Raw genomic sequence first — 25467 nt, forward strand, 5'->3', positions numbered from 1 at the left:
CCCACGTTTACATATCAAACACATTTAAGCGTATACTCACAAAAAAAATTACGACTACATCACTGGGTACATCATAATTGGTAGCATAACTATAAATATTAGTTTGGTAATTTTGGTCTAAAACAATTCTTGTATTATTTTTTTTTTAAATGTTTTCTGACCTTCTAGCCTATTTTTTAATTAATCTATTTGATTACTAAAATGATTCATATTCATAATTAACAATGGGTTTATAACCTTTGTTAAATTTCCGATAGTTTAAGTTACTGCATGGTTCAATACGATATAATCATATAATACATTAATACGCCAATACGGTATATTATACTATATATTATTAAATTTTGTATCTTCTAAATAAACGCAAAATTAAGAAAAACCCGTGTAATTATATTTACGCGGGATCCATATAAGAGTATCCGTGTATACGTTAAAAAATACACGGTTTTAAATACACGTGTACTTTTAATACCAGTAGGAAATCGTAAGCCCTAAATTATAGTAAAATTATATCAAACATAAATTACCTAAATTATATTAAAAAAAGACGCCCATTGGCGGAACTTTTAACTTTATTAATTAATTATTAACAAGATACGACAGGATAACCTATATAACTATAATATAATATTAGATATATAATAAAATATAATAATGATATAATATATATTGTATTGTAGGTGAATGAATTAGGATTAAAAAAGAAATACCAAGAAGATTATGATTTTAATGAATTCTGTAGTATGTTAGATGGCTTGGCTTTTTTGCCACTAAATAGGTTACAAGAAGGTGTTGACTATTTAAAATCAATTATTCTTCTTGGTGCCGAGGAGTTATTTCAATATTTTGACGAAACCTACGTGAGTAAAACAATACGTCGAATAAATAAACAAAACACTCTAAGTTTAAGCGTTTGACGTTTTCCAGCGATGTTTCATCGCTATTGAAATTGAAATTGACAAATTGTATTGTATTCCACATTTATGGTGTGTAATTTTTATCTGTTCGTTATTAATCTAATTTATCTATCATACTACTATTATTATTTATTACAAGTATGTATATAATATAAGATTTTAAATAATTAATATTCTTTTAAATTAAAAATAAAACAATATATATGTATATATTATAGTGCTTGAATCGCTGAAGAAATTAAAATTATAATATATATGGTAATAAAGGTGGAGGGAATGTCTCCTGAACGTAAAAAAGTAGGATTACACGGTGTAATTACTGTAATTATTAATGGATGAATTATATTTAAATACAATGATAAACCGTTTTATACGAAAAATGATACTGAGTGGTTAGCGTAGTCCTTATAATATTATTATTTTTTATTCGTTACTATGGTGATAAACAAATCGTTAGAAATTAAAATCCCATTTTTAGCAGTTTTTCGTAATTTATTTTTCTAGTTTTTCTCGATGATTTCTAAAACTAATTGGAATTTTCAATTTTGACCTTCTAAAAGTACAAACTATAGGTCTAACTAAAAGGTCAACAAGTTGGGACCGTTCTGATGTACAGAAAAGTTGTGGGGTACGCAAGTATAATATACTCGGGAGTCGGGACGTCTCGGGTATATCATTGTAATGGATGTATTAGATTTGAATTAAATGATAAATCATTGCATGAGAAAAACGATTCTGAGCGGAGACAGCGTGTCAGTCATACTATAAATAGCGTTACTTTCCGGTTAATTTTTTTTGGTTCAAGGTAGAGGAATCTTCTTTATATTTTCAAATATTAGGTATGAAAAGAAAAATTAAATTAAAATATTACGAGAAGCTACTGTATATGTATCTTTAATATTTTTAACTCCTATAAAAACCTTACAAGAAGCATTTTCAAGCTTTTTTACCTAGTGAAAAATTGTTAATGACAGTAATTTAAAAATAATTAAAATTTAAAAATCTCTCATGGCTATATGCAGCTCAAAAAGATTCAAAATATTTTGAAAATTTTATCTTGTGTGTGAAATTCTAATATAAACATTTGGTGAAAAAATATCAAGTATTTACGGTTATTATACTTTATTAGTTTTCAAGTTACCCCAAAAAAGTAAAATCAATTAAATTGGTTTTGCGTCAAAATTCCCATTTTTCCTGATTTTTTTCCCGATGCTTTCAAAAACTATTGATATCCTGAATGCACTATCTAGATTCACTTTCCTATCAGAAAAGATGCTGAAATCAAAAATTAGAGCATTTTTACTACTCCAAAAGTTGATAATGGACAGAAAAAAAACACATCATAATATAAACACCTACTCTAAATACCTACTTTAAACGCTATGCTCAGAATCGAATATTCAGATTATAAACTTGTTAAATTTCTGATTGAATAAATAACTTTTTTATTTTCTGTAACCAATGACAACTACCTATATATAAATATTAAATACACTTGGAAAATATTCAATTTCCGTTGATGAAACAAAATTTCTAAGTGAGTCCGTCTTTAAAATTTTAATTTTTAAAATCGTTTATTAGTGCACCCTTACATTGCGATCTGAAGGTACCACGACCATTTAAAGTTACCGATTAGTCAGTCGGTAAGCCAGGTCTTCAATTTTATCAATCACTTCTTCTAGAAGAGTTATTAATCATAATTACTTAAATACTTGATGACAGCATCTAAAAACCTAAAACGCCATATTTCATCTATGTACCCTTAAGATATTAATGAATATAATATACTATATGATATATTATATTTCAAGTTTCATGAACACTGGTCCACTAGTTTCGGAAGAGACAGCAATAACAAATTGCGTCGAACTGGGGATAGATGCGGGCTATACTTTGCCCCGCCCAATAAAATAATAAATTTAAATATACTTTATATTACCTATGAGTGTGTAAAAAATCACTGATAAATTAATTTTTGGTATTTCGATGTTGGTAGGTATTTGATATTGTGGTGGTGATGCAAAGGTAATTTGTTAAGTCACCGGGGGTGGATAAGTTACTAGTTAGTCAGTAAAATATTCATTATTAATAATTTCTGTATACATAATATATTATTAGGGTTTTACTTTTTGTTTAACCTGGTAATCAATTATGAGGAGTGTCAAAAAAAAAAATACTGTGCTTGGAAAGGTTTAATATGGTTTGTGCCACATATATATTATATATATGAAATCGCTATAGAAATTAAACAATATCGATTCTAATAAAAATATCTTGCTGCAGTTTGTTATACTATATTTTTATTTTTATGGCGCAGTTTGATATCGACTTGTTAGAAAAATTTTCATTTTGTCAAAGTTTACACTTTACAATAATCCAACTGGTGCAACTACTAATATGTTGGTATCTACCTTTGACTATATACTTTTTGCGTTATAAAAATTAAACACGAAAAATATAGTTGACGAATGACGATTGATGATCCAATCCTGGTATTATCGTCCATAATTAAGTCATGTCCTGTGGTTCAGTATTGGGCAACCTATTTATGGCTATATACACAATTATACTAAAGAAAATTGAACCATTACCTATATAGGAATTTAAAGATAAGACGGATAAAATATTTTCATTAAAAATAAATAAAAGCAATTGAATGTGTATTGAGTATAACTATAAATGTTATTTATCTTATATATTGAAATATTATTTGTAATAAGTTTAAGAGGATCTTGAAAGATAATGTTTTCCGCAGCCTTTCAAAGTTATCGGTTGTTAACACAATAAATTATGCATTATAATATTATGCTTGTACAATGTTGCATGCATATTAAGTGATGATATAGTGACTAAGGCAATATATTGTATATGGTTAGTAACAGTGTATATCATATATATTATATAATATATATAATGTACATAAGCCACATTTGACAAAATGCAATTAATTATTAATCTAAAAACCGTATATAGAAGCGTATAAACATGTGGTAAGTATGTGGTAAACAATTACAATATTAAAAGAAGTTTGCAAAAAAAAAAAAATAAAAAGGTTTTGTTAATTTTTGTTTTTATAAGCGTAGGTACAGAGAAAAATAACTTTTGACACATAGTTTTCAACAAGTCTAAAATGAATATCACTTAATCCCTAGAAAAAAAGATATATTTTTTTAAAAATTATTATTCCTGTTAATTATTGTCGACCATAATATTTTAAACGTTGTATATAAACATCTGAACTCCCATTTGTAATCCTGAAATAATATGATTAATTGTTTATTAGTTATTAGAACAAATACGAGAGTCTATACATATTTAAAAATCAAACAAACCTTTACAATTTAGAGCTTCTTGTACCAAAATAAGTAGTGTTCGCCATTTTGTACGATTAGATCGTCAACACCGGTCGGAGCTACTAGTTGATTGCTTGGAGGATTTTGCGGGTCAGGACACGATCTCAGTTTGTACAATAGCCAAAAATGATAACTCATAGGCTCTTCTTTAAGTCCCGAAAGGGTGTGCACATAATGACCATTCGGCCATTCCGTAGCTGAAAACCTATATAAAAACCAATTATTATGTAAGTCGTGATGATTAATTATTTCTTAAATGTTTATACAAATTACCACATGGAGTAATATTCAGTCAATTAAAATGTGATACCTACATGTACCTAACTGCAAAATCACATTTATTTTAAATTAAAATTATTATAATGTAAAGTTATACGACTACTATATACTAATTGTATACGTAAATACGTAGCTATTATAACATATACCTATTATATATTATATATAAACAGTAGATAGATACTATTTAATGTTACACAAAGGTAATACATTCAATTATATTATTCAATTTTATAATTTATATAACTACACTACAAAAGATATAATAGAATTGTATACTATTTGGTCCAATCATCTAATTGCATTATTTCTACGTGCCTTTTTGGAAAATAATTAAAAAAATTATAGTTTTACTGTTTTTTATCATTATTATTATTATTATTGAAAATATTACATATTTTTAATTTCATATTGTTAAGTTGAATATTTCTCAGATTATTTCAATTTATAAAAATATAATTTTGAATGAGTACCTACAGCTAAGTTGTAAATATTTTAAGTTCAGAAGATTGGAATTGTGGGCAATCATCATGCGAGTTCTATGTTGATATTTGATAGTAATGATTGTAATTTAATCATAATATTATATACTATTATCACATGTACCTAATGGTGTTATGTTTATTTAATCTTAGATAATAAACACGTAATTAATTTAGTATATTCAATATTGTATTTTATTATGTTTTTTATGTTCCAAGTTTTCAAAGCTGACTATAATTTAAAATATTTATAAAAACATTTTATAGATTAAAACATTTTAGATTCTGAATGGAGTGATGAATGTATTAATTTTATAATTATGTGGTTTTTTTCGTGTATGACATGTCATCACCGTTTGGGAGGGGGGCAGTACAACTGCCTTGATTTTCTTCCGTATCTAACAATATCTTGTTCGATGGGAATGTGAATCCGGGAGGTAAAAATGTAAAATTCCCATTAGTTTTAGTTAGAGAGCCTATCTATTCTTATATGGGCCATCTAGTTTTAATAATTTGGTAATACCTAATAATTATTTAGTCTATTACATCTATGGACTATGACCTATGTACAATATAGATATTTGACATCGCATAATATACATAACGATAAATTATTTGTGTATAACGTACGTAAAAGCGCTGTCTAAATCAGACGCTCTTTGCATGATCTCGTAAAACGTGACGTTATGATCGGCCGTTATGTTGATTGATCGTTTTTCGGTGATGTTGCTGCCGATCCACAGTGAATAGCTGACCGTCACATTGGTGCCGCTGTCCGACATCTGTGGCAGACGGTATTCGTCGGTGGCAACGGGTTCGCTCACGTTGACGGACGCCGGACGTTTGGTGTCGACGGCCGATGGGTGTGGTATGATCACCGCGGTACCGACGTTGTCCTTATCTATATCGTTATTCACCATATTTAATATTATTATAAATTTGTTGCGTTCTTAACCCAACAGAGGTGGTATAATCACGAATTACGATGTCAGCTCATAACAACCCTAACCAACTAGCCCCGTCCCCGTCTCGCACGCACGCTTCCCGAACACTCACCAGCTCCGGGCCGGACCTCGCAGTGGTCGGCTATCCCCTCGGCGACACCGGACACACGCGCTAAGGCGATTATCACTTCGGCCGTCGTTGCAATGTCGAAAAAAGCTCCGTCAGGTCCTTGATGGTTTAACAGCCAGTCGACAGCGTTTGTTCGGTTCCACGTGGCTTTGCCTTCTTGTAACGCCTGTATACCAGAAGCATAGAATGAATAAGGAATTGTAATTATTTATGAAGAAACTTAATATTATATAAATAATATAAACAAGTCGATTCACCGTACGGGTGCCAGTACTCTATAACATCGGCGGAAATCCATTATAATTTCAGGGGGACTAACATTGTTAACAAAAATATGAGATGGTTTCGATTCCATATTATACAATTAACAAGTTATCTGTTTTTACCCATGTCAATTGACTTCAAATCATCTGTGTCAATTAGCAGCCGCAAACCATTTGTTTTTTAATAATTTACATTATTGAAAAACGTATACTCGTCTTTATACGCGTACCTATATACTGATGTAATGATACCCAACATAATAAACCTAATATAATAAATATGCAGTTCTTCACAGATCACCTCCTGGTGACATATTTTGTAAAGGATACCTTTTTATATACATTTCAGCATTCTCCTCCACACACAAAAACGAGCAAGATCTGCATCTACTACTGGAATGGTGGAATGTATAGATTATGATTTATGGTACTCACTCGGATTGCAAGTGCAGTCGTGTGAAGACTACCAAATCCTCCGTCCGGCTGTTGAAGAGCTACCAATGTCGCTAATGGTTTCTTGAGTAACGGTTTTACGTTCCGGTTGCGATGGTCGTGTTCCACGCACTGGAGCGCTAATATGGCCACACTCAATGAATCTGTAAATAAAGATACAATACGTTATTAATTTGTTTAGGAAACATATAGCCGGTCTCTTAAAATTCAAAATAAGAGTATCAAATATGAAGTGTTCATTTCACAAAATGTTTAGCAAAAACACATTAGATATATATTATATAATATTATATTATATATTATATATTATATTTTAGTGTATTCACTAATTAGTATACCTGGTTGGGTTATAATAAGGATACCTAATGAATTTACAGTGATGAAATTAACACACCTGCGTCCTGCATTGTTAATTATAAATATTAAATAGGTACTAGCGTCTAACATAAATATAAAATTCTTATAAATAATAACTTATTAGACATTACTACATTAGTTAATACATTTTAAACAATCGTTATTATTGCGATTTGTTTTTATTTGTTTGTTTTTACTAAATATTGCAAAATGCTCACTTCTATTATTATTTTATGGGACCTATAGTATACGATTGTTAAACCTTTGAACAAAAGGCAGCATAGTTATTGTTTTTCTAATCTATTGTATTGTAACTGACCCACTGTGTGCTTAGTGTTGGCTATCTCCATTAACCTTCTAATGTGTCTTTTTCTGACGTGTGTACCCGATTCACACGCAACCAGGGAGCTATACGAGAAATCCAAATCGGATATAGTTTCGTGTTGTAGCAACGAACCTGTAAATTAAACTGTTGAATTAACACGACATTTAAATTAGGCAATTCGATTATTAGAATCTATTACAATTTTTATTTAACTGCCTATTACAATTTTTTTTTTATAGCTTTTACCAATCAAATCGTGTCCGTGGAATTGTCTTGGATCGTGACAAGCACTAGCCAACGCCATTGAGTACGTCGCTATGTTGGCTACAGTTAACGCTTCGTCTTCGTCGTCTTGTTGTTGAAGTGTAACCGAATCTGGATCATGGTGTTGCCATAGCCTAGCCAAAAGTTCGATTTCGAGTTGTTTGGCGCTCAGTTCCCGTTCCAGACGTCCTCCGGTTTTCGTCATCTCCATGGCCACAATGGCCTGAGCGGTATCCGTGCCGGTTCCCCATCCCCAGTCTTTGCCCCTCTGTAAAGTAAGCCAGTCAATAGCTCGTTGTAATTCTGTAAAACGATGAAATACATTAATTTCCGTTCGAACAAACGTGGTTTAATGAAAAATCCATAGCCGCGGATACGATTAACACCGAGGTTATATAGGTACTGCACAAAGTGCCGATCAACTACATGCCGACTCGTGTATTATTTGATAGGAGCTTTGTTTAGCGTGTATTGTCTTTTTTTAATTTTCCAAACGAAAACATTTTCTCGATGTACTGATCGTGAAAATGAATTATAAACCATAATGTACTAATTGTTTTTTGTTACAGCATAATGAAGGATTGAATAAGTAAATAAAATTCACACAACTGGTGAAAGCTCAATTGTTTCATATTGTATTTTATGGTAAAACATTAAATTTATGAGGCAATAAATAATATTATAATATTATTACGTTTATTTGTATACAAAATGTTTTCTATTATAGTCGATATATATTTAATATCTATTATAATATTTAGCAAATGACAATAAACTACCTATTGGGATAAAATCATATTGGATAATAACTTATAATCAACCGATTGCATATCGACAAACCATTAAAATTAATTGTCAATTTTTTGCGTTTATGAATTTATAGTATTGTATTAATTGTACACATTTATTAAATTAATATTAATATGTCTATCATATTTTGTTCCATTTATAATATGGTCTCTATAGTATAGTGTATACAGTATACACTATATGGTCGAATACATGAATCTATTAGAAATACATTTGCCGGTTTTTAAGGACGCACCTCTAATTTAATGCAGCTGCGTTGTGATTATATATGTTGATATAAACATGTGTTTGGAAATAAGTGTGTTTGTAAATAATTCGAAATTATATTAAAATATTTCAATAGTCATATTATAACTTTTTAAATAATGTATTATTAAATAGTATACAAACGGCATTGATTTCATTCATCGTCGAAACATGGAGCTTTGAGTTAAAATCGACTCGTATAGAAATGCCTGCAGGCATATGAATCCATTCAGTAGATATATGTAATATTTACTTAGTTTATCAACGTCTACTGTGTAGTTTGTATTACGTAACAATGATAATATCGCCCACTTATGTGTAGGTAACGTTACCTCCGAATCAGCGAAAATTCTTATAGGATGTAAAGGCTATAATATAATATATATCTTATTATCAAACGCCAACATTGAAGATGCGAAATTATTCAGCATTTATAGTTGTCATGTTTACCACACCCACCATCACCATCTGCATCTATACCTAAATCAATTCATACATAAATCACTCCTGTCACTCACCGTGTTATATCTTACCTGATATTTGGTGATTTATGTGATGGATTACTATTGTGTTATCGTATAGTGAAGTCTTGTTCAACTCTGTCATCTCAATATATATCCCGAACGATCGGCATAAATTATGAGTTATGACTACATGATTCACTTTAATTAATTTATTGATTAAAACATTTAGGAGCTGTACCTGCTCGTGCGTAGTTTGATTCAAATGTACAGTTGATCGATGATAAAAATTCTGATAATTCAAACAATATCTAAATTTGAAGTTGATAGTAAATATGGATTACTATAAATTACTATCTCAATACTATAAATAATTAAAGTGATTTGATATGAGTCATTTATTTTTTATAATTTAGACGATGATATACATTTAAATTTATCATGTTTATCATAACCGTTATAATACATTATGCCATTATGGTAACTTAACTATATTGTCTCCAACCTCGCCCATAAATGACAGATAAGTAATGTGTGAGCATCGGCAGAGTGCTAGTTTTATGCCACTCATTAGTTGTTAACTATATTGCTATAGTGAAGAATAATATTGTAGACTGTAAATTGTAATATAAATTGTTAGTACATTTATTACATAATAATTTAAATTAAATCATGACTTCGTTAATACAATCTATAATATTTCGTCTTAAACTGGCACAAGTAGTGAGTATTGTATTTAAAAGAAAAAAATGTATAAATATATGATTTGATTAAAATAATATTTTAACCTGATTTTTTTATACTAATATTATGAATATTATAATTTTCTTTGATTTTTTTGGTTTTATTATTAAATGTTGTGTATAATAATATTTGATAAATATTATACTTCTTCAGTGGCGGCACCAGGCTACGCCCGGGTCCACCATTAAAATTTAAATAAGTTTGGATACATTCAATTTTTATAATTTTAAAATAAATCATAATCGGTCATTGTTTCATAAGTTATAAGAATACAAAATTATTGTAAGATAATGTGTATGTAAATAATATCGTTTTGATCGGGTTAAGAAATAGGTATGTATTCGAGCTTCATAAACAGACGCGTTTTTACCAGTGTCTAAATGAGAGTGAAAATAAAGGTATATAATAAGTATAGATAGTATATTGCAATAATAATACCTACTCCTGTTGGCTGTTTCTTCTGCTTCTTGTGCTTCATGGATAGGATAAAAACATACTACTGAGAAATTAATAAAATATAATTCTATGCTCCACGATAATCTGTATGGCTAAGCATAATTTCTATGCTATAATTGAATAATTAAATAATGCAAAATGGGCAAATGTCCACATTTCATAAAATCTTCAGGAGAGACAAAAGCTTAATAGGTATCTATAGAAAACATTGAAGAAAAATATTGGAAAATTAACATTATATAGACAATAATGTTAGACATTAGACATTTTATAATGTACTTACCTGTAAACTGAACATGTGCCTGTTTGCACAGAACGATGTATTTATCAAACGTAAACAAAAATCTGTAAAAATGTGATTTTATGCAAATTATGGACATGTGCCCTTATTGTATTTATTGTTTTATATAATACTATATTGTATTATTGTCTGAAGCAAATCGATAAATACTTACAATATTATTAATAGTTTTAGCGAATATCATAAAAATAGAAGGATATTGTTAAAATAAATTATATGTCTATATTATTTTAAAAATGTGTATTTTTTAGCTGTTTTTGACTTTTTGTACGCTATTCTTATTGTTAAAGATGATAATTAATATGTTATATTATTATCTTGTCTTTCTTATTATTATTTAAAATTAATTTTTATCATGCAATCAAATTCATATAAGTGCTTACATTTCTTAATATACCTAATCTTAATTATTTTGGATTTTAATATTTTAAATATTGTTTTTATATTGGTTTACATATTAAAATAGGAATGCTTACTGTTTGAGTTTGTTATTATAAAACATAATATTTACCGTTAATAAAAAAAAGGTTTCGTTATATTTTATTATGGTTATACAACAATTAATGGTGTGCTTAAATATTGGGTGTATTTTGGGAATTATGATAAATATTAAATAAAAATGTTTTTCCTCCCTGAAAAATATTGGCCTCAGCTTGGTTCATTTGATGCAAAAATTCTAGCCCTGCTGAAGTATACTAGTGTGATAATACTTTCCACATAGGTAACAATGAGTCATAATAATAAGTTTTTATGATTTATATTTAGTATTTGAAATTGAACGCAGCTAGGTACCTAATTATTAATAAATTATTATTAGTAACATATAGGTAATTAATTTACCATCAACTATAGACTATAGTCTATATTCTATAAAACTATACACATTACACATTGATAAATGATATGTACCTATACCTAAATAATTTAATACAAATAGATGTTCAATAGGTACCTACTATTTAAGTAACATAATACACTTAGGTATATACATATCGAAATATGAAGATTTAAGAATTATCATGCAAAATTTATATATTCCTCCAAAAGTCTATTTGATAATTTATACAGAATAATATTCTATTACCTGCATACATAAACGTGTAGGTGATAAATAAACAACATTGAATAAATTCATAGTTTAAAATATTATAAGAATTAAATAACTTCAACCATCGGTTTATTATTCATGGGATATATAAATATTTTATTGATAATTGTTCACACCTTAAATAATGAAATAGATACCATACAGTTACAGTTTATACTATTAGATAAGACTACACGACTAAATTTATGGTCTGCGTTTATGGCCATGGTTTATTCAATTATTTTCTTATCATTATTGTAAGAGTCATGGTATTCTATATTGAAAAAAATATTTTTTTAATGTTATTTGAATCTTGTCTTCATTAATATAGTTATCAATGCTTATACTTATACATCATTATTATAATTTATTATAATCTTGGTTCCATAGTTTATTCACCCCTCTATAAGTAAAAATCTTTCTGTGGATAACTCAAACAAAACATCGGAATTTTTAAAGTATTAATCGTGATAATTTTAATGTCTATCATATCTAATTTAAAATTACGATGATGATATTCATGATATTGTGTGTGTGTGTGTGTGTGTGTGTGTGTGTGTGTGTGTGTGTGTGTGTAGCGTTAAATTAAACCTTTACAAAAAGTAAAAACAATGTAAAATAGTTTACATGGGTTAAGTATTTTTCTTATTTTCTCTGAGTTAGGTTAGGTGAAATATAGGTGCTGTAATAAAAATATTTTTTTTATAGAAAAATTATGTATAGAAATACAAAAGTCTTAACAACCAAGACATATATATTAAATTATTGTTAACAATTTCTGTCGGCCATAATTTGATACAATAAATTGCAGTTATTATACTCATTAAAAAAGCAGTATATGATAATAAATAGATTTTAATTATAAACTGAAATTTCAAAAAATGGTGTCTTCATTTTTTTTTTTTTTTTATAAATAACTATGTAGAAATTCAATGATCAATCAGCTTTTATATGAAAAAATACAGTAGGTGTAGGTATAGTGGCATAGTTGTATCTATAATGATATTGTATAATTGTATATTATATTATAAGGTCCAAATGTCAAGGGGTACCCATGTCCCTGGGGCCTACGTATTTAAAGGGCACATTTAGTCTTTTCAGCTTAAAATGTAATCATTGAGACACCCAGTAAATACCAATGCAATTTTGCACACAAAAATACGCTCTACGGGAATAATGATTCTGTTCTGTAGAATCAACCAAACACGATAATTTTTTTTTAAGCTAATAGAGGGTAATATTTTATAGGTCGCATTCAACTTCGTTTTTAATATTTTATTCTCAAACTTTATAGTATTCCTTGATAAATAATAACATTTTAAGCATTTTTCACAAATTATATTATACCATTATTTGAAATAAAATAAAAAATCAGTTATCACAATCCGACAATTTTACAAGGCCTGAGAATTATTCCCTTGAAGTAATTTTTTCGACACCCTATGGCCTATTACCCCCCTTATAAATAGGAATCGGGCAGTAGATTAACGGAAAAGTATTGTAATTAAGGTGGCAAATAAAATATAAAATTGAATTTTCAAATTTTATAGAATTGTGGACAATTTAAAAAACTGGTACCGGGCCCCTTAAAATAAATCGGTCTTTTCTACTTATTATAGAGTAAAAATAATGAAATTTAACTTTCATAACAGACTGAAAAATTAATACATAATACTATATTATGTATTCATATAAAAATAGTATATACCATCAAGGCTTGTTTATATGGGGGCCAAACTAATTATAAATTAAATTTTAAACATACTTTATAAAAAATTAACATACGATCAACAAAGAAACGTAATTAAACAAAAAAGGAAATTTTTTTAAAGAAAAACTTGCAATATGTACGAAATATTTGATGTAAATGTATTATTGAATTACAACAAATATCGAAAGAAAAGCAAACAACACTAGTTGTACAGAATCTGTAATACGGATCAAAATAGGAATGCCTTTTTTGTAAAAACACTGCAAAACAGAAGCTCATACATCAACAAATTAAACAAGTGTAAAGTTATACATTTAAAAATAAGAAATGGTTTTTAATTAAAATATTGTAATAATTAGTAATAATTGCCATTAGTAAACATTTATATAATACACAATTAAAGTTATATTTTTAGTATAATTAAGTTTTATTAAATGATTACATATACCTTGATTTTTAAAATATAGATAGGCCCGGATAAAAAGTAGTAGGTACCTATGTACCAAAATTTGATGTGATGGGCATGTATACAGTTTAAGTAACATATCGTTATAAGTATATTTTTATTTTACATTGATTGCGAGGAAAAAAACCATATATCTGACCCCTGGGACGTTTGAGATCTTAATCCGAACTTGTATATTGCAGAATGTAACAGAAAGGCCTGACAAATTAAAAAACATTGATAGGTACTAGTTAAACATATGATAAAAATTATGAAAATTATATGGATAATAAATAATTTAAGATTTACCTAACTATGTCTGAAAATTCCTAAAACGAATATTTTGAAAAACGTATTACGTTACGAATTAATTTAGTAAAAAAAACAACAATAATATTTAAAAAAGTTTATGTAACTGCTTAAATATATATATATTATCGTCAGATAAACGTAATGTTTTCGAGCGAGGGACTATAAGTAAATAAATAGAATTATGTATTGGTATACAATTCATCGAGGGATCTTAAAATGAATTTTAGTACCAATTCAATACGGCCCTGACGAATTTTTTACGTCAAAATCAGCTGTAGTGTTTCATATTATTATTCATATTTACAATTCTTATCTTTAATCGAATAAGAGTTTAGAAAATAATTAAATTAAAAATGTTTCTGAAAATCTAAAACATACATAATAATAGTATATATTTTATTTTTATTTTTTAGATTCTTTCTATTGGAAGTATCATACCAGTGTTCGCCGAAACATCTGTTACATATTTCCAGTTCACTTCAGATTTTGTGTACTTAACACTGTACAGTTACTTGGGAATTGGTATAATCACTCTGGTGAGCTTATGTATTGCAGAACCAGTCTCCGACAAATTGGTAAACATATTATACTTGTACCTACATGAAGTGTACACATTGCTCGAATAACCTAAAAGGCCAAAGCTTATATTTATATAAACCGCCCTTAAAGACCTAACCTTTAACATAATACACACTCATGGTAAATGTATGTCGTTACAGGTTTATAGTTTAAACGGTCCCCTAGAGAAACTCTGTTGAAATCTTTAACTCTAGTTAAGTTCCCATCATTCCGTATTTCCTCTCTTACGCTTCCTATGATGTGCGCGGTTCAAAGTTCGAGTATATAAAGTATATGCTCGGTGAGCAAATAGCCCGAAGGCTTTCGCCATAAATTTAAACTGAATGCCACATAATGTGTAAGGAATTATTAATGAACTCGTGTCACAAAATTCAACGATTTTTTTTTACATATATAGGTATTATACCTACGTTTTGAGATAAACCTACAATAATATAGTATTTATAAAATACATTTAACTAAAAGCATACATTTGTAAAAATAACATGTATACAAAATATATATAGGCATGGCTAATAAGTTATAACCTATATATTTTTATTGATGCGTTGTTGCCTAAATAATAGGTAGCACTGTAGCAGGTACGACGTACGAAGTATTAACTATATATTATAATATGAAAATAATATAGCTTAACATTTTAAAATTTTATTTTATATTTTGTATTAACAAAAGTTTTCTATTTTCATAAAAAGTATATTTGATTGATGAAAAATGTATATTATATGGGCATTATTTAATTTCAAAGTTTATCGAGTTAACGTTGTGAAATTTGCAGTAAAAAAAAATTCATGAAAATTAAATGAAACAAATGTAGGTATCTATTTATGTATTTGAAATGAAATATAAATAACTACTAAAAACAAAAAAATAATAATAATAAGTAACGATTGTATTTATTATTGAATCAATGTTGGGTAGATTATACATAATTTAACAGTGACCTTGAAACAAATAATTATTTATATTTTTCAATCACAGACCACAGTATATATTTGTCAAGTACCCCCATTGGACAATTGCAGGAGTTTAAATATTAGAGAAGAAATTGTCGATTGGCCGTGATAACATTTTATATGACACATAAAATTAAAAGTTGCACGTGTGTAAAGTCACACAAGTCCATCTACCACACCCCATAAATAAAATACGATAAGACATGACATATTATAGGTCAAAATAGTAAAAAACATAGATATATAAATACATAAACATCAATATTTTTAATATTTTTAATACTAAATATTTTTTTGTTCGGCCGGTAATTTATATTGGTATTCACGTACTCCTGCATCCTTAACTAAATTACAAACTATTGTGCAAAATAGTTTTCCAGTTTGCAAATAATTCCGTTTCCGCTTTTGAAACAATTGAAATTCCAGCATTGTTATTTGTTAATTTCAGTAACTCAGAGGGCAAAGAATTATATTTAATTAGACGTTAAAAATAATTTATGATAAGATTGTGTTTTTTTAAATATGTTTTATATTAAAAATTACACGATTCTGTTATTATTTTATACGACCAAACTACCATTTAACCGTAAAATTTATTTTCAATGTTAAATCTTATCAGATTATAATTATTTATTTCGTAATTTCGCCCACCCCCCTGAAAAAAATCTATACTATCACTTTTCAAATAAAAATTAATAAATAACCCTCGAGTTCATTGCTCCTTTAAATTCCACCCACCACTCACAATTTTTATATATTAAATAATTGTACTGTAAATCGTAGGTGTAAAGATTTATTTTATGATTTATTTCTTCAAATATACGGTTTTTTTTTCACGCTGTGCAATTTTTTATATAATTCACCAATTGTCGATTTCATATTTTAATGTAATAAAATTTTCCGACGAAATAATAATAAACAATAACAAAATGAATTATACTTTATCGAGCATACGTTTCGCAAACTAGATAGGTATGAGTATCAGTTTTCTACATGTCGAAATTCTATAAAATATATAAAACCAAGGCTAGCATACACCATATACGTCATAAAAATTTCAAACGCGAAATTGCCCGAAGGTACCTGCTATACGCTGCTATTACTATTTAATAATATAATAATCCAGCTAATTCGACGACGTTACCTGCCACCGTCACCGACGCGCACGCACACACAGGAAAAGGGCTGTCGAACACATAACGAAGGGATGTGACCCTACACATATATTATATTATAAACACGCACACACTCATAAATTGTACACGTTTGTGTGTAGGGAAAATTAATGAGCCGAGCTCTATATTGGATGTAAAAAATTCATTGTCACACGCCGCCGAGGGAAAAGCTCGCGTGTCGAACAACCGGTGTAGAGGAAGTAGGTCCGTTATAATTTCGTATGTTATTATTATTATTATTATATTCCGACGGCGCGACAGAAAATTGGATGCGAAATATAATAACAACACGCGCGCGACCCAAACACATACACACACACACACACTACAGCTAGCCCGACGATCAATATCACCCGGCTGATTGTTGTACGTTTCGCCAAACACACTGCAGGCCTCCGCGGTATGTTCGACATTTAATAAAATTATGAGGGTATATATACATACACTATATGGTTAGTATATTAGAACGAGTCGAAATCATTGAGACATAAGCCCCGGGACGTGTTTGTTTAATCTATCGTAGGTAGGTAGATACCCATCGCCGAGCCAGTGACGTATTTATTGGGAGACTACGAGTGAAATTCGATATAATATGTATATATATTGTTAACAATACGTGAAAACAGTCAAATACTTACCTACTTGGATATTTTGAAAATTATAGAATTTATAATTTTATGTATTATTTTAAATATTTTAAAAAACCATGTGTTTATATATATTTAAATAATTCAATACAACATTGTAATATGATTAAATAATTTTGCAATATTAAGACAAGGAGTGTTCGGCAAAAAACCCCTTGCTTTCGAAAAACTATTTAATTCCTCCCCCTCAAATATTCCTAAATATGTATGTAGGCCGAGACATACAGAAAAATATCAACTGTACATATTTAAAGTTTTAAATTTAGTTTAATTTTCACGGTTCCCAGACCAAGTGCGCACGTGCTCGGACTTCGTTACAGTTTTTATTATTATTTTATACTGTCATTGTTATTGTTGTTATTGCTATATCGGACGTCATCGTTTACAGGCTCTATACTCTTCGGGCCTGGCCGTGGTCCTGCACCTGGTATCGGCAGTTTTCATCATCAAAGACGTGATCAGCTACGATGAGCTATGGGGATTGCGGATCATTAGCGGACTGTGTACCGGAGGAAACACCGTGGCCTACGGATGGGAAGTGTTGTACTCGACGAAATTTATACATCATTAATGCTGAGATGACGGCATTATGCCGGATAAAGAAATGACGATCGGTCGAAAAATGAATATACTTATAATTGGTATCTTTTTCTGTCCTCTCTTATACTAAATTATTTTATTCTCCGTCGCCATATATAGCATAATATTATGTATATAAGACAGAATAAGCGTCGCTATCGTATTTGTACAGGTATACCAATATATATATATATATCATATACTATTTATAATATAATATCTTGTAATGATTAATATAATTAGTTATTAATTTGACATTAATACCATTGACCTTACCCGATTTGTCTTTGACGGCGTTTTGGGCGGCGGCTAGATGGGGTACGGCCGTGATGATAACGGCGGCGATGATTATCGCGGCAGCCGGTGGCCACCGTGGTGGTCGTCGTGTAGCCATATGACTACGGTGGTGCGACTACGCGGTGGTGCCGGGACATCGAGACGACGTACTTCGCGGCGTCAGTGGCGGCGGCGTCAGTGAGGGCTCCCGACCAGTTGCGCCGCGTGCGCGTTCGATATAAGCTGCCGCCGACGCGCCGAAGTCGCTGGCCACGCCTACCCCACAACGGTCAACGCGACGCCACCGCTAGGCATCTGTGGCGCCTGTACGTCGCTCCCACCGATCGACAAGCAAGCGCACGTTCCTATCGCGGGGGGGTAGTGGGTAGTAAGGGGTTGTAAGGGGGAACATAACCTAGATCACATTACTTTTTATTTCTTACCCTCATCCCCGTCCAACGAGTGGTAGCCGCTGCCGTTATACAGCGCGCACACCTCTACTCATCCGCTGCTAACACCACCGCAGCGAGAGGAGATAAAAATATAATAATAAGATTTGCCGGAGAGATGCCTGCTGTAGGACCGGATGAAGTTAATATATATGTGTGCCTGTGTGTGTGTGTGTACGTGTGTGTGTGTGTGCGTGTGCGCGTGTGTGCGTGTGTGCGTGTGTACAGTTTGGGTGCGCGTGGTGGGGTGAGGGAGGAATGCATATTTCCGGCACGATTGAAAATCAATTTACCCTCCCGCGGTCAGGTCGTGAATGCTGCATGGTTTGAAGAAATGCCGAAAATGCTGTAAAAAGAAAAAAGGAAGATTATTAATATACGTATTCCGTTTATTAAACCGTATATATAGGTACCTACACCGTCACACCGACGATGATGAAAAATATATCCTTGAAATATTACCAGCATAATATCGTCGTTAATATATTATATTATATATAAGTGCTGTAAAGGTATACCTACTTGGTCGAAATCCCTTCGGGTATGAAATTGCTCTTATATCGCTAACGTGATATTGATGAATTCCGCGGCTACCTCGCCATATACAATACTAATATACATATACAAATAGACTATAGATTATACTATATATTATATAGTAGTTGTTATGAATAACGTACCGCTGAGAAAATATAATATCGACGATAATCGTGAACAATAGTACTGCTGTTTCTGATAGTACCTATAGATATATAGACGTGTACGTTTAAGTTTGGGTACCTTATTGTGTAACTTTATTGTATCTTGTATATATGTATCGATACGTTTTTTCAAAGTAATTGGTGACTGTTTTATATAGTGTTTAAGTTCAGGTATATTGTGTAACTTTATTGTATATCTTGTATATCGTATATGTATCGCGATACGTTTTTTCAAAGTAATTGGCAACTGTTGTAGTGTTGTATACACTAACACTATACATGACGTTACTCTTGTATATATATATATATATATATATATATATATATGTATATTATTTGAAGTAATATATATATTATTTGAAGTAATATTTACTTACCCTGTTACTGAGGACTGAGGAGCCTTGCATATTATATATGATCTCTGAAATCTACTGTCTGAAGTATAACCTACGCATTATAATGCGATCGAATGATATTATCTATTTATTTGTATCTATTTAAGACAGCTGGAATAATCGTAAACACAAAATACGACAATTAATCTGAAAAATACACAGAAAGATTACCACTCATCGTCACCGATCACCATCCACTGAATAGATCACTGTATTATAATATTATCCTTTACCTTGGTATTCGGTCCTGATTTGAATACTATATATTATATTTAATATAAATTAATCATTAACTTATATCCATTAATTAAATGCATAACAAGCATTAATTAATATATTATAATATATAACTATGTGTCTATGTATATATATTTTCAATATATTATATCATGTATATCGTAAATGGAACATGTTTTAGCGATTTCCGGTGACATTGCAGTATACAATATAATCATGGCTCGATCAGGATCCGAGGATTTAGAAGATAGGGCTTAGGGTAAACACAACTCAGTAAGGTTTAAATTTTCGGTCTGTGGACTAATCCCGTAAAAAAAACCCAAACGTTTTCATTTGGCTGTATAATGTAGATAACATAATACGATAATGAGTGTAAATAGGCTACTAGTATATGGTCTTGTGGGGGGAGGAAGCTAACAACTTAATACTTACCTTAACACAATAAAAAAATCGCTCTCGCATTACTCGAAAACATGTGTATATAAAAATAATATTACAATATTCTTTAATATTTTGATTTTATATAGATGGAAGGTTTTGGTATAAAAATAACGAAAATCTATAAACAATATTGTAATTAAAAATATTATGTTTAAATATTTAAATCCCTAATGTATGATAATATTTCAAGAGCCCTCTACACTGTTTTTATTGAAATGAATAAAAGTTAAGGCTAAATAGGCAGTTTACATTTTTATGAACGTTTGGAAAATGGAATTTTGACAAAATTAGGTACTGAAACGAAATATAACAATATTAGTTAATATTATATTATATTGTTATAATCCAAAATAAATATTTACCTACCTAGGTATCTATCAAGTGTTTGGGAAATCTATAATTCGTGTCTGTGTCACAGTAATTACTTATCAGTATTCATTTGTTACGAAAATCCCGAATAATTGCTAATACCCTAGTTATAAAAGTTTAAATCGAATTTCCGTATAATATATTTATTCCACGTGCATCATCAAATATCAATATACCAAATATTTCCACTCAAGACAAGAAGTCGTCATATATCAAGTTGCTATCCAAGACTAAAACGATGCAAATGGTTTTTGACGATCTTCGGTCGAATAGACCAAAACCGCTCGAGAGTTGTGAATTCCATAGATTGCCGCTGCACAATAGATGTATGTCATTACCTAATATGGACTTGCATGCAAATTCCACGGCTGAAGCACCTACAGAGGTCGGTTGGAAATCCATGCCCGACTTGATGGTGCCGGCTGTCGACGATCACTGGTAAAATATGCTGAAACCGTCGGAAAGCAGTGATGTCCATAGTTTGCCGATGAACAAGGGATCTATGTCTTTACCTAATATGGCCGTGCATGAAAATTCTTTGGGCGATGCTCCCGAAATTGGATTGTCATTCGTTACGTCCGCGGAGTTGCCAGTTTCGACAGATTCGTCATCACGTGTCGAATCGTCTGTTTTGGTATTGATGCCACCTGCCACTGCAGAAGATGGCTGCTGGATCGTGACGCCGTTATCCGTCTCGTAGACGTCACCGGTAGAAGTCAGAGTGCGGCTTATGGTAAGAGATACGGTAACCAGCAGTGGCCGTAGTGACGCGAAGACGGACCTGGCGGTAACCACAGTCACGCCTAGAGGTCAGCGCCGTTCACCATGGAACCGGACAAAGCGGTTCGTCAGGCGTATGTTCTGTTGTGGTGCGATCGACCGCGCAGACGAATAGGGTTTATAATATGGTTTTATTGCGATAGTATTTGGGCACCAAACGCCTCCTCCCCTTCCCCCCCACCGTTAAATCGCTCGTGTCGTCCTTTCCACGCGTGTTTAATTTAATGTACCGCCGCGCCGCCGGCTCTTCGCCGCGTGTTTAGTTTTTTCGCGTTGCAATCGTCTGTTTTCGCGCGATTACCTTATTAGTCGTACGCGCTGTATAATATTCACTTAGCTTTTTTTTGCCGTAGAGATGTACTCGACCTCGCTGTATCACCCTGTAAATAATTATAAATTGTGGCTATGCTGCCGTAATAATGTATTAATGTATAATATGTAAAATGTAAATTGTATATTATGTAAAATGTATATTGTATCCGTAGATTTACTTGAATAAAATTGTGTGTTATGTTATATAATATTTGGTTTTTATTTGATAATATTATTAATAAATATGGCAACACGCTTGTGTAAAATTAATTAATGCGGCTTGTGGAAATTCTAGGTATTTTGTTCAGGTATACTTGCGGTTTTTTTTCAACCAGAGTAAAATCTCAGGAGCAACTTTGTATTCAATTATCAAGCTTTTTGACCAAAGACAAAAAGTGTTATCAACAAGGTACCTACGTGGAAAAAAAACCAAAAACACTGTGATATCATGGAAAGAATGATATGTGTAATATTGAACCCCGTGGTTTTGCATTTCTCCAAATTCCTTAATAATTATTAAATTTATAGGTATTTGTCTCTAGTTTGTTCTGATTTAAAATAGGGTTTGTAATTCAGATTTCTAGTCAATCTTGCTCAATAGCGTTCATTCAGTTTGTATTGTTATTAATATTAGGTAGGGACGACATATCGAACACAGGTCGAGAAACGCTGGCCGATGTAATGAATTTTACAATTTTTAATATAAAAATATGATTTTATGGTTTAAGCCACCTACCTAATATCTTGCTAATTTTTATTTTAGTTTGTTTATATATTATCTACATTACGCTTGTTTATTTCCTAGTGTATAGGACGTTTAAATGTACGAGGGAAATTGGTAATATGATAATGATTTCAAAACTATACTTTATAGTAATAATAGTATACTATAGTAAATATTATCCAAATGTATAATAAGTACAGCCTATGCAGTAAAATATATTACATATATTTTATTATTAATTTAAAACCATAATGTTTAAAGATTATTTCCCATAATACTTACTACAAAAACATTAATAATACAGACACCATATATACACTGGTCTGAATTTTGATATAGATGTGTATCAACATTTTCAAAGAAATTATATACTTACTTAAAATTTTACAGTGAAATAAGATAGGTTCTCATTTGAAGAAAAAAAGTTTATATCGACCCATGTTATGCCACTTCTCAAATAGTACCTATATAACAGTGTATAAGTTATTTTTTTGACCCATCTGAAAATATGATCTAAAAAGTTCCAGAAATCAGAATTTGAATGAATATATAATGAAAGGATAAAAGCAGTGTGAGCATGGTTGGCGAATCACCCTGTATAAATCATAAATATGTATAAAAAAAGGCGTAGATCGTGAACTTTTTAGGACTGGTAGCCGGTAGTTACGTGGTTTTGTATTTTCATGCATAGAATATACCTGCGTAAATATATGCTAATTTGTTTGGTATCGATCGTGTTTCAGCCTTGAGTCATCAACGGCGACAAAAATAATATGATGTATTATTAATTTATATATTTTATTATTACACCCCTTATACCTATTATACACCAGGTATAATTATAAGTATATTATTAATATATAAAAAGCTGAAATCATTTCCACACAAAGTTCTGTCATTAATGTTGTTATTAAATTATAAACATTTTTTGATTAAACTTGTGTTATAACACGTTCGAATTTATTGTCATTGACGACATTTATGTGCACGGTAAATAATCATGATAAATATTGTATCGAATATCGATGCGTTTTAACGAATAATAAAGTATATTAGATTACTTTTAAAGTTTAATGTTACTCCTATGTGATTCCAGCAGTTTGCTCTAAAACCGTATGACACGGAACTTATTAATAAACTTTTAGGATTCATTCATGTACGTTAGCTGTATACTTGGTAGTCGCGTGCGGTTGAAAGAAATTGAGAAATGCACGTAAATATTACATAATACAACCAAACAGTCAATGTAATAGTCTAGACTTTGGCGCCATAGTCCTTACTCCTTATAGGTATCGTATAATCCATTAACTATGATAATATCTATATAATATTATTATAATAATAATTATGACTACATATACATTATACATGTATATACACATCTAGTTAATTGACAATTTGATGTTACCTATATGTATTGTTATTTTGTGGACATCGTGAATTTTATACAAAATGCCACCAACATGATAAATTAAATCAGTATCATAATATAGTATTGCGTATATATAGATTATTCGGGAATTTCGCCGACTCGATGTTTACAGTTTTAATTTTTTAAAAAACCGCAGAGAGAAAAAAAAAAGATTATAGCCTAGCCTTTAACACCCAGCTATATTGTCGTTGTACAGTATATAACATGTCGAGTCGATGATAAATGTGGCGCCAAGAAAACCCAAGTGAGTGTAACGAATCGGATGAGTCAGCTTTGCCTTTGTGAAGGGGATCCAGAGCTTTTAAAACCCTTTGTCGGTTTGTCGATAGTGACGCAAAACTGTACAGTGTCCATATCCATATTATTGTAATATGTATATAAATTATAGATATATAGAATAAACAACATAACAATGGGTTTAGATCACTATATAATATTATTAATTCTATTAGGTACTATATTACGTGACTAATTATATGAAATATGTTTAAATTATTTAAACAAAGCAATAAAAATTCGACTTAAAGACGATATCAGGAGCACGCTGATTATTTCACTTATAGAGACAGGTATTTTCAATTTTAAGTATGAAGTAGGTACAAATATTTTTTTTTTTAAAGTTAAATTGTTTAATTGTTATAAAAACAATTGTTGTTACTACAACATAATACCTATAAATTATAATAATAATAATAATAATAATTTATTTATTGTAACCAAATATAATATATACATTATACATATTAATTAAATAAAAGTTACTAGCCTTGTAGTATAGATTGTAGTGGGGAACAGAGTTGTATTATTTTACATAATAATAATAATAATAATCAGTACATATATTTAATCATATAAGAAATCACCAACCTCCACGTTGCGTGAAATGTGGGTTAAGCCACCTCACCGAAGATTGCTCTAAAACACGGGAAGAACCCGTTAAATGCGCCAACTGTAACGGTAACCACACGGCCAACTACAAAGGTTGTCAATTTTTAAAAATTTACTAAAGCGCACCATTTACAAAGTCGCTCACAAAGCTGACAAAGTTGAAAAACCGAAAAAACACCCCCAGCCC

General features: G+C 30.3%; 2 protein-coding genes across 2 annotated transcripts; one reads left to right on the forward strand and one right to left on the reverse strand.

Annotated features, from left to right (window-relative positions):
* Positions 1-3560: 3560 nt before the first annotated feature.
* On the reverse strand, positions 3561-18777 carry LOC100163627 (uncharacterized protein CG3556). Its single transcript, XM_001945617.5, has 8 exons — positions 18553-18777; positions 7750-8070; positions 7498-7635; positions 6804-6964; positions 6088-6271; positions 5662-5932; positions 4250-4475; positions 3561-4171 (listed from the first exon to the last, which is right to left on the reverse strand). The coding sequence occupies exons 1-7, from the start codon at positions 18668-18670 to the stop codon at positions 4259-4261; spliced, it is 1410 nt and encodes a 469-aa protein (XP_001945652.1). The 5' UTR covers positions 18671-18777; the 3' UTR covers positions 3561-4171; positions 4250-4258.
* LOC100164299 (uncharacterized) lies at positions 9857-18510 on the forward strand. The gene is given in 3 exon segments (NM_001162713.1): positions 9857-10007; positions 14754-14915; positions 18086-18510. Coding segments are annotated over 3 exon segments (396 nt in total). The 5' UTR covers positions 9857-9956; the 3' UTR covers positions 18269-18510.
* Positions 18778-25467: the final 6690 nt, after the last annotated feature.

The sequence above is a fragment of the Acyrthosiphon pisum genome, chromosome A2 (genome assembly GCF_005508785.2).
Source record: "Acyrthosiphon pisum isolate AL4f chromosome A2, pea_aphid_22Mar2018_4r6ur, whole genome shotgun sequence".
NCBI lineage: Eukaryota > Metazoa > Arthropoda > Insecta > Hemiptera > Aphididae > Acyrthosiphon > Acyrthosiphon pisum.